The 11,020-nt window shown below is 35.3% G+C and overlaps 2 protein-coding genes across 2 annotated transcripts; both read right to left on the bottom strand.

Annotated features, from left to right (window-relative positions):
- Nucleotides 1-500: 500 nt before the first annotated feature.
- On the bottom strand, nucleotides 501-3,087 carry LOC110910716 (cytosolic Fe-S cluster assembly factor NBP35). The gene is made up of 3 exons (XM_022155317.2): nucleotides 2,936-3,087; nucleotides 2,742-2,843; nucleotides 501-1,630 (listed from the first exon to the last, which is right to left on the bottom strand). Exons 1-3 carry the CDS (start codon nucleotides 2,979-2,981, stop codon nucleotides 717-719), a joined length of 1,062 nt encoding a protein of 353 aa, XP_022011009.1. The 5' UTR covers nucleotides 2,982-3,087; the 3' UTR covers nucleotides 501-716.
- Nucleotides 3,088-9,299: 6,212 nt separating this feature from the next.
- Nucleotides 9,300-9,869, bottom strand: LOC110913304. The gene has a single exon (XM_022158146.1). The coding sequence runs from the start codon at nucleotides 9,867-9,869 to the stop codon at nucleotides 9,300-9,302; it is 570 nt and encodes a 189-aa protein (XP_022013838.1).
- Between the last annotated feature and the right edge of the window lie 1,151 nt (nucleotides 9,870-11,020).

The following is an 11,020-nucleotide window of genomic DNA, read 5'->3' as shown; positions in this document are numbered from 1 at the left end:
AGTTGAACATCATTAAAAAGAATCATCCAAAAAATGAACTTTTTACATGTAGAAGCTCCATAGTCTGTGATTGAGGAACAAGAATGATCTAACTAAAAAAAAACGACTTTAACATTTATCACATCACTATAGCCCGGTGAATCAAAGTTATAGCATGGTACTACCAATGACTCAAAGTCGATGAGATTGATTAATTTATCTATATTTATCTATATTATTCCCCTTCAAATCAATTTATAATTGGATCGCTTACAAGAAGTGTCGTTGGAGAAGACAATTTCTAACCGAATCATTTAAGATTGTAAATGAACTGACTGTTAAACAAACCGTTTGTCAACTTATTGACAAAATTTTATGTTCGTTTAGTTGTCAACTGAATGAACACAAACAAGCTTCTCGTTTTGTACGTTTACTTTCACAAACGGTAAATTATTCATTCATGTGTGTTCGTTTATGTACTAATACAAAAACAAATATTCAATATTTTTATAACAGTATACTTATGCATATACAAAAGAATATTATGCATAAATTGATTACTTTTAATGATATGGTACATTACCTTTCTAAAAATTTCTTAATACAATACAAGAGAATTTGTTTGTTTAAACGTATTTTCCATTCATTCGTTCAATTAAACTTAAACGAACGAACACAAACGAAAATCCGATAACAAGATTCACAAAATCAGAATATAAACTCACATCATTTCACACTCACGCAATCGTATCGTTCTTCAACAACTTAGCAATTATCGCAGAAAGCGCGGAAGCACTCACCCGACACTCATCACCCGCAAAACAAGATCGACCTTCTTCAGCCGCTTTACATAACTTCGGATCCAACGGCACTTTCCCGAGAAACGGGACCCCCATCTCGACGCACATTCTCGCCGCCCCGCCACGGCTGCTATCGAACACCTCACTACACGCTACAACATCCAACAATTCCGGTGCTTTTTCCCTCAAAACCGCCATCACCCGCTCCGTAACATTCTCTTCTTCTTCTTCTCCCCCATTCTTTAACGGTTTCACATACTTGAAATCCGAAAGCGATTGACGTAACCCGCTCATGTTCTCAACAACTCCGAGAACGCGAATCCCGACTTTTTTACAAAAGCTGACTTCTTTCCTCACGTCAATTAGCGAAACTTGTTGCGGGGTGGTGACGATAATCGCACCGTCGATTCCCGTTTCTTTTAAAAACTGGACAATCGAGATGTGCTCGTCTGACGTCCCGGGCGGGGCGTCAACGACTAGAAAATCGAGCTCACCCCAATAAACGTCTTTGAGAAACTGTTTAATGATCCCGTTTTTACGTGGGCCGCGCCAGATGACCGCGTCATCCGGGTCGGGGAGCATGAACCCGATCGACATTACGCCTATGGAGTCAACGTAAACGGGGGACCAACCTAGGTTGCTTTGGTGAATCTCTTGGCCTTCTAACCCGAGCATTTTAGGGATGCTGGGCCCGCAAATGTCGATGTCGAGTAGTCCTACTTGGAAGTCCATGTCAGCAAGGGCGAACGAGAGCTGAGCGGAGAATGTGCTTTTTCCAACTCCGCCTTTACCAGATAAAATTAAGATCTTGTGCTTCACTGCTGCCATTCTTTCTGCAATTGCAATCAAATCTGTCCCCAAAAAACAAACGAATTTAATCAAAAAGTTCGTGAATATTCAACAGGTAAAAGAATAAAAAGCAGGTGTATATTCAAGTAGGGTGTTTATGAACACCCGAAACCCCAAACCATCAAACCCAAAGAAAGTCGGTCGGTTTGAGATGTATATGGTTGGTTAACAGTTGGTTTGACGGTTTATGGTAAGGAACCGGCCATGAAAATAAAAAATCGTTTGTTTAACATTTATCATTTTTTAGGAATATTCTGTTCTGTTATGTGTATATATACTAAGTTCATCAACAATGCTCGGTATTTTTAAAAAATTAACACAAAATTGACCTTTAGTTAAAAAAATAATGGTCTAAAACCGCTAAACCGACAAAAGGGTTTAGCGAACCGTAAAACCATAAAAACTGACCGGTCCACCAACCCAACCAACGTGGCCAGTTCGGTTAGTTGAATTCAATGACATCCAAATAGAAAAAAATTTTCAGTTGAATTCAAGAATTGTTTTCTAATTCAAATTGTATACGCTCATCTATTATCTGTAAACAAATTTGAGCTAGTTCCATGACAAAGTATCAAATTCTCAAAGTTTTCTAATTTAAATTGACCAAGATTGAACATGTAAACAGTAATAGTAAGTTAGTAACTCCTAACAGAACACCAACAACTACTAGCCGATTCAAGGTTAGAACACATGAAAACTGAGCGTAAACCATTCAGTGAACTGTTTGTGAGTGAGTTCGTTTGTGTTCGTTTATTTAATAAATAAACGAAAGTTAATTAGATGAACAAACATAAACACATGTCTCGTTGTTTAATCCAACTTCATTTAATATCTTTCAAACTTATTCTTTCAATTTAATTTTACAAATTGGACATTCACGTCCACTCTTACTTTCGTTTCGTTCGTCTTTGTAAACTGTTTGTTTAAAACAAACACATTCATCTCCTTAACAAACGAACAAGAACAAGAAAATCCGGTTTAAGTGTTCATGCTGGTCCGTTTGTAAGCTTAAAGTTTAACTTAGATGCCTAAATGAATCTAATAATTAATAAAAAAAAATACATAATAATTAATCAAATCACAAAAACATAACAAAACAATCAAGTGGACGACCTGGATCGGGGCCTTTAGGAGCAGAAGCACAGGCTTCTTGATTAGGGCAACCGGCACACGCATCAGATTTTCCGGCATCTTCCGATTGCGTTCCCGGACAATCTGAAACCAAACAGAGATTATATTAAATACGGCAAAATTAACAGCAAAAAGTAAGTGATTGAACAATAATAAGAAGAAGGTGTTGATCATACGTTCGTTGGCGTCTTCTGGGACTTCTTTGTGGTTGCCGTTTTCCATTTTTCTTTGCACTTCCGTTAGGGTTTCTGTGTACCAGAACCAAGTCGCAAGCTGATGTTGAATCTATGCTGCGCTAACCGACATATGACTCGTCCGAGTTGGTCGTGACTCGTTTTGAGTTTCTAAATTGAGTTAATTACTGTTTTCGTCCCTGTGGTTTGTCTAAAATCACTATTTCAGTCCATTAGTTTAAAATTTCCGATTTTAGTCCCTTTGTTTTCACTTTTGTAACCATTTCAGTCCCTGTGGTTTCACTTTCGTAACCATTTCAATCCATTATTCTATTAAGTAAAGGGACTGAAATGGTTACGAAAGTGAAACCACGGGGACTGAAATCGCAAATTTTAAACTAATGGACTGAAATAGTGATTTTTGACAAACCACAGGGACAAAAACAATAATTAACTCAATTAGCAAAAACAACCCTATATTATATAATATTAAAAGGTGTAGACTCACCCGCAACACTCCTTATAATAACCGAAAGTAAAAATCAAGAAAAACTAAAGTTTTTATTTTTTGTGTATTTTATAGGCAAAACTTTAATTGCACCACCTAAAATTTTTGGTTGAACCCTTCGTTCCTACCCAAAGAAAATAATTTCTCAAACATGGCAAAGGCGTATACGAGATCAAGAAATGCTTTATTAGAAAATTAAATCTGTTTTCAGTTAGATTTATATCAAAATGCTCTTAAAATGAGGTGTAAAATTAACTATTAATTAAAAAACTTGAAATTGTTACGCAAACTCCACACCTATGATCTCTCCACGCCCCATCGTCACTACGAACCACGACCACGCCTGGGCGACGTGGATTTTTGCCATATCAACTCCATGTCTAGGGTGAGCCCCTCATACCGCATGGCCTTAGGAAGAAGACTTGGCATTCGACAATTATACTTATGTCTAGCTTTTGAAACACGGGCGCTCTCTCTCACACACATATAAAAATAACATATTATCTTATGGTCGTATAGTTTTTATTACAAGTGAAAGAAAGTGAACACGGTATTGGAGAGAAAATGTGTTTGGACTTTGGAAGATGAGCAGAAATCTGATGTGGCACTTCACTTGACACATTTGATGTTTGATAAAGAACGCATCGGAAATGCCCTAACTAATTTTCATATTTGTTTAAAAAAACAGTAAACTTGCTATCCAATATCATTAGCTTTCCACCCCATAGCATATATTCCTTGAGAAAAAAAATACGAAAGAATATAGATCAAGCTAACTAACTAAACACCGTTGATCTGGTATCATCATACAACATACACATAAAAAAACAAGTTAGACGTGGAGAGGTCATGGTGTCAAGTAAAGTTGAAATAGTCATTTATAAATTTGAGTGATAACTTTAATAAGAGATGTGATTGAAATTACACTAGTAAAACTGTAAAATTACTATATAATAGATATTAATATATATTATTAATAATGGGGAAAGTTCATTTGAGAAGAAAATTTAGTTAAGAAGAAAAAGAACAAATGGTAATGTTGTAAAACATTAAATAGTTTTTCACTTATCTCATTTATTATCATTTTTGACTAATTAATTAGTCATAAAGACTATTATCCTTCACACTAACTTTTTTTGCCTACACACATCAAAAGTTATCCTACATATTTCGAAATTCATCCTACCTGTTGAAATTTATCCTACACAACTCCTAACTTATCCTACACAACTCGTAATCTGCCCTACACTTTAAATTATTTTATTTTATTTTTTTGAAAAAATATATATTTTGAAGATAAGTTACAAAAAATAATGTATTAGCTATTAAAGAGGAAGACTACAAATTAATGACCTATGTAGATTTACCAATGTACCCTTATAATAACATTAAATACATATATTAAATGAAATAAAATAAAGCATTCTTATTGGTTGAAATTTGTTCTTTTTTCTTCTTAAAAAAATTCTTCTCATTTGAACTCTCCATTATTAATAATATACATTATACATGTATTAAAAATGAAAGTGAATGAACAGTAATGTTACTACATCTACAACATTTATAGGGGGGAGGGGGTCACTAGTGATAGATTTCTATCACTCCCAATATCCAATTAGATCATGTCATGTCATCACCCAATATTCTATCACTAGTGATAGAAATGTAGTGGGGGTGGTCAACACTAGTGATGGGATTCTAATGTACAAGTATTTAATACACAATGTACAAGTAATACCCTATCACTCCTCAAAAGTTCAACGCGTTATATATATAACGAGTTATTCCTATCACTCGTTATGGAAGTGGAGGCGGCGGTGTTCGTGGTCCTATAACTCGTTATGGGGTGGCCATAACGGACCACCCCGCCTGCTCTAAGTATGGTGACCAGTAGTTCATCTTCTTTGTGCCCAATTAATTTACGATTTTATCCTCGCTTTAAAATTACGATTTTGCCATCAATTTAAAATTACGTTTTTACCCCCATTTCAAAATAAAATTACGTTTTTGCCCCAGTTAAAAATTACGATTTTGCCCGTTTAAATTTACAGTTTCGCCATTAGTTTTGTTTTGTTTCTCCCAACTAAATTACGATTTTGCTCTCAATTTAAATTTGAATCGTTTTTGTTTGCTTTCCCAGTAAAATTACGGTTTTGCCCCCTATGTATAACTACAGACACAAGATGAGAGAATAGTGTCAGGCAGCGCCTGACACTCCCCCATTGGCCAAACTAATTTATGATTTTAACCCCGCTTTAAAATTACGAATTTGCCATCATTTCAAAATTACGTTTTTACCCCCCAGCTCAAAATAAAATTATGCTTTTGCTCCCATCTAAAAATTACCATTTTGCCCTCGGTTCAAAATTACGATTTTCATCCCTTTAAATTTACAGTTTTGCCATTAGTTTTGTTTTTTCCCCACCCATCCAAATCACAATTTTGCCCTCAATATAAATTTACATTTTTTCCATCGTTTTACTTTGCTTTCCCAGTTAAATTATGATTTTGCTCCAGTGTCAAATTACAGTCATGCCATCGTTTTAGTTTTTTTTTTCTTTTACAAAACTATAGAACTGCATTGTTTTAATTGTTTGACTCGGTGTAATTTTTATTCGTGCCAGGCGGCTGCCTGGAACACACTCATTTATCCTGAAAAATTACAATTTTGCCCCCTGTTTAAAATTATTGTTTTTCTATTGCTTGTTTTTTTTTTCCTTAAGCAAACGTATGGTAGTGTTTTAATTTAGTTGGTTGACTCAATGTAATTTTTTTTAGGATCGTGTTATGAGTAGTATATACAAGTAACCGAAACACAGACATACATGTTATGAGAGAGAAATATTCAGCTTATTGCCCCGCAACGCGGGCAGGGCAAAATCTAGTATTATTAATTTCAAACATTCCAAGAAATAGTATTGTTTTATGGTTTTATGTTTTTGTAACTAGGCTTTTTCAATCTTTTCTTTTAACATAACTAGTTTTTTTAGCGCGTTGTAACGAAATTGAGCAAATGATAATATAAAACAAACGTGATTTAAAAATAAAGCATGTTGTTTAGAAAGTCAAACTATTAGAATGATTTAGTTTATCAACGTACCGTTTTATGATACCAAATAAATATTTTATTTTAAGTACAACTTTGTTTTTAACAAAACTTATAACGGAATGTCAGGGAAATAATCAAGTATAACCACGTACTTAAGTTTTTAGAAAAAAAAAGTTATAAACGTAAATTATTAAAGAAATATCAATTAATGGATAAATTAATATATGTTAAAAAAAGAAAAAAAAACAATTATTAAAAAGGAAAATTGGATTTAAATAATCCCAACTCACTGTTATTGGCCAATAATAATCCCAACTCATTTAATCACCAATAATAATCCGAACTATTCACTTTTGTTTGTAAAATACTCCTAGTTAAAAAAACACTAACTAGGTTAAAAAATTGCTGATGTGGCTTGCCACGTCACCTGCCATCAAAACATGCCACGTAGACTGCCACATCAGCTGGCACGTCATCAAAATATGCCATATAGACTGCCACATAAGCTGCCACGTCATCAAAATTGGCCAATAACAGTGAGTTGGAATTATTTAAATCCAATTTGCCTATTAAAAAAAGGTAAAGGAAATATATGTTTTAAAAAAATAAAAATATGTTACTAAAAGTAAATATAATAATAAACTATTATAATATATTAAATAATAAAATAATAAAAAACTATATATTATTATAAAAATAAAGTTACAATTTATCAGCCCTCGTTAACAATATATATATAATGGTAATTATTTTGTGTAACTATTTTATTTTTTTGTGTTTAACTTTCAACGTTTACACTTATCTAAAACTTTTTTAAAATGTCATTTTTACTCCCTCGAATTTTACTTGCTTATTTTTATATACGTGCTGGTATACAAGTTTGTCTATGTTTCGCCGTAAACTTTTTGCTTACGTGTTATTGTTTTACGTTTTTTCACGGATTTGTTCGTCATTTTGTTGCTACTTAATACGGTGTTTGGTTGTTACATAGGTTTTTTTTTTCCTTCACCTTAACTTTGCCTCCCATTTTCTAAAAACTTAATACAATGTATAACTTTGACCCCCTCGACTTTCTAATACATTTTAATACAATATATATAACTTTGACCCCCTCGACTTTCTAATACATTTTCGTATAAATTCGTCTTCGTCTACGTTTTACGTTACATGAGTCACTAGGTGTTGAAAGTTCGTTTTTTTGTTTTACGCTTTTTCATTGTTTTGGTCGTTATTCAGTTGCTACTTAGAACAGTTTACGCCCCCCGCCCCACAACGCGTGGGGCTCAAGACTAGTTTATATTATGCATTCAAAATATATACATTAATAAGAACTTTGTTACTTGTATATAAAAAGTGTATAATGAGTTTACGTCTTTTGTAGATTATTAAATTAATACTTTTACTGCCCTACAAAAATTAACTACTTTTACTATTTGGATGGTTTTGTGAAAGCTTTTGGATGCTTCTTTTCCTTTTCTTGTATACATAAAACCAGGGGTATGGAGAGTCTCATCCTTAAGGGAATAAGCCGTTACGTTGGCGTCACGTAGAAGGGGCTTGAAGAGGATGGATCTAGGGGTAGGGGATAAGCTCCTTTATGTATATATATGTATGTATGTATAAGTATATGTGAGAGAAGAGAGGCACGGCAAGACCGGCTGGTGGGACCCGAATGTGACGGGCCGACCCTATGGGGAGCGGTGTGGGGGACCGACGCCGGGCCAAGCCGGCCCCATACCTTCTAGTCTAACTTAGTCATTCAAGAAAAAAACATAACATGTTAGTAAAGAAAATGATATTTAATTCGTATTAAATTCACTTTATCGTTTGATTCCCCAAAAATTAATATCATGTCGACAAATTGAATGAGTTTTTAAAATTTAGATTTTTTTAACCGCGAGCACAAAAAAAAATCCACATATCGCCCGTTTTGTTAGACTCAAACAAGCATATTTTGGTTTGTTACTCAAACAAACATATTTTGGTGAGGAAATTAACTAAGTTTATTAAAATTTACATTCATACGTATGAAAATCATAACTATACATAACCCATTTAACTCGAGTAAATAGCTCCATGGCTTTAAATTTAGTTACTAGCAAATTATAACAAAGTGTTTCTTTATACGCTACAAAATAAAAGCTGAAGTTAATATCAACTGGTCCTTATTTGTAAGGCTATAGGGTGTGGGATAAAGCCCCTAGAGGCTTTATCGCGCCACATCAGCGCTACGTTAGATCCACGTCAGCCAGGTGGCTTTATCACGTCTTCTTTTAACTTGCAGGGTTTGGGATAACGTCCCTATTAAACAAAATTAAAAAAAATATTATTGGATGAAATGATGTGGGCCTCACCTGTGAAACCTCTTCTTCCTCGTTACCATGGTGAAGCCCCTTTAACGACGCCCCTTGTTAAAGGGCAGGGTATGGGCGGTGACGCCCCTATGACGCTAAAAGAGGTGAGGTGGCGCCCTCCACACCGTCCGGCATAACAAACATACGATTCTAATTTATGATTTATCCATAATATAATAAGTAATTCCTTATATATTTCTTTGTACTCAGAATCCATTTAAATTGGATGCAAATGTTGATGATATGTATAAAATTAACAATAGCCAAGAGCAGAAGAATAAACAATAACGTTAACTTTTAACTAAAATTAATAAACAAAGCACCAATTTTCTACACTGTAAAAAAAGGGTATATTTTACAAAAAAAAAAAGAAAAGAAAAAAAAAACAAAATTAAACAAAAAGCTTGAGCAAAACAACCTTGTTTGGCCTTGATTGTTGATTATAACTTGTAACCCCTATGTCCAAACACTCCAGATCCTTTCACCAAGAAAACTCACCATCCTCTTCACCATTCCTTCTTCTCCTTTCACCGATTCAAACTCGTGTAGCTTCAGCCGACTCAGCTCCACCGACCGAGTTGACTCACCTCCATCAACCACACCTTCACTTCCACTAAAATTATCATTATTATTATTAACAGGAGCAGTAATAGTAGTAGTAGTAGTAGGAGGAGGAGGTTTTTTTTTTCTATGTTTCTTGGTTTTGTTGTTGTGAAAAAGTCCATCTTCAAAAGCATCAATGATTTGGTGGATAAGGTGGCGGTTAGGTGAGGAATCCCAGCGGACCCAGTAGCTCATGTAGCACCGGAAGCAGCTGCAGTTGAAGAGGGGAGAGTGGTCAGTGGGTGCAGTGGTGGTTTTTTTGGAGAGGAGGTAGGCTAAGATTTCTTTGTCTTCTGGGGAGAGGGTGAGAGTGAGGGTGAAGATGGCTGCCGGAAGAAGAGCGAGGTGGGTGGCGATGGGTGGCGGAGGTGGTGGAGAAGGGTGGACGGTGCTGCTGGTCTTGGATGGTTTGAGTTTCTTCATGGTGGCGTTGTTTATGGGTTTGAGAGTGAGTGGGAATGGGAGTGATGATGATGGGTGGCTAGGGTTGGGGGCCTTTTAAGTTTGGCGGTTTTGTGTTTTTATTGCAAGACAAATGTTTTGTTTTTTTATATATTAAAAGATGATAATAATAATAATTGGGGTACAAGTTAGAAGAGAAAACATAGAAAATTAGAGGGTAAAGATTTGCTATGAGGAATTGAGAATAAGTGAGGATGTATCTATTTAGTGGGTTTATAGAAGGCTATATATTATTATTATAAAGAGTAAACTGTTATTTTGGTCCCTGAGGTTTGAGCAGTTTTGTCACTTTAGTCCGAATCTCAAATTTTTTGCATCTGGGTCTCCGTGGTTTCAGTTTTGTTGCCATTTTGGTCCAAAAGTGAAATTAGATCAAATTCTTCAAATTAAATCCTGATGTTTTGCCCTTTTCCTCAGGGGTAATTTGGTCATTTCTTTTTTTATTTTATTTAAGCTTTTATTAAAACAATAATCTTAAAACAAAATCACCAGACAACATTCCACACAATCAAGAACAACATCAATCTCTACAAATACCACAACAATTCACACCAAATTAACCCTTCAAAAACACAATCAAACCTCCCAAATCCACACAGACAAAACCAAAACCCTAAAAAAACAATCACCAGATTCAATTCCAAAAACCATACCAAATAAATCTTACTCCCTTCACTCCCCAATCTGAGCAACTCCTTAGTAGATTTCAACGCCTCCATCAACTAAACAAGAGATCGGAACGATTCATCGGGAACCGCCTCTTTAACATCGCGAATCTCTTCAAACAACGGATTCAACCCTGATCCGCAACCCATAACAACACCACCGGTCTGCAACCCTGCTCCGCAACGGTGGAGGTGCGACGGTAGAGGTGGAGGAACGATGATAGAGGTGCGACGATGTGTTGTGCAGGGGTTAGATTTAGGGCAAATTGGAGGCAGAGAGAAAGGAGGTAGAATAAGTGGGGGTGTGGTGGTAACCAACTCTACAACCCATAACAACACCACCGGTCATCACCGTCACCAGTAACCAGATCCGCAACCCTGATTTCCACTCTATCTCTGACATCACTCTCTCTCTCATCCTTCCGACTTTCTCTCTAAATCTCTCTC

This window comes from Helianthus annuus, chromosome 15 (genome assembly GCF_002127325.2).
Source record: "Helianthus annuus cultivar XRQ/B chromosome 15, HanXRQr2.0-SUNRISE, whole genome shotgun sequence".
Lineage (NCBI taxonomy): Eukaryota > Viridiplantae > Streptophyta > Magnoliopsida > Asterales > Asteraceae > Helianthus > Helianthus annuus.
The sequence above is the reverse complement of the archived record's forward strand: the minus strand, read 5'-3'. Positions and strand labels throughout refer to the sequence as shown.

Coding starts and splice junctions, on each gene's coding strand:
- LOC110910716 (XM_022155317.2), bottom strand. CDS start 2,981: ATGGAAAACGGCAACCACAAAGAAGTCCCAGAAGACGCCAACGAAC. Junction 2,844..2,935: donor CCCAGAAGACGCCAACGAAC/GTATGATCAACA, acceptor GTTTGGTTTCAG/ATTGTCCGGGAACGCAATCG. Junction 1,631..2,741: donor TCCTAAAGGCCCCGATCCAG/GTCGTCCACTTG, acceptor TTTTGGGGACAG/ATTTGATTGCAATTGCAGAA.
- LOC110913304 (XM_022158146.1), bottom strand. CDS start 9,869: ATGAAGAAACTCAAACCATCCAAGACCAGCAGCACCGTCCACCCTTCT.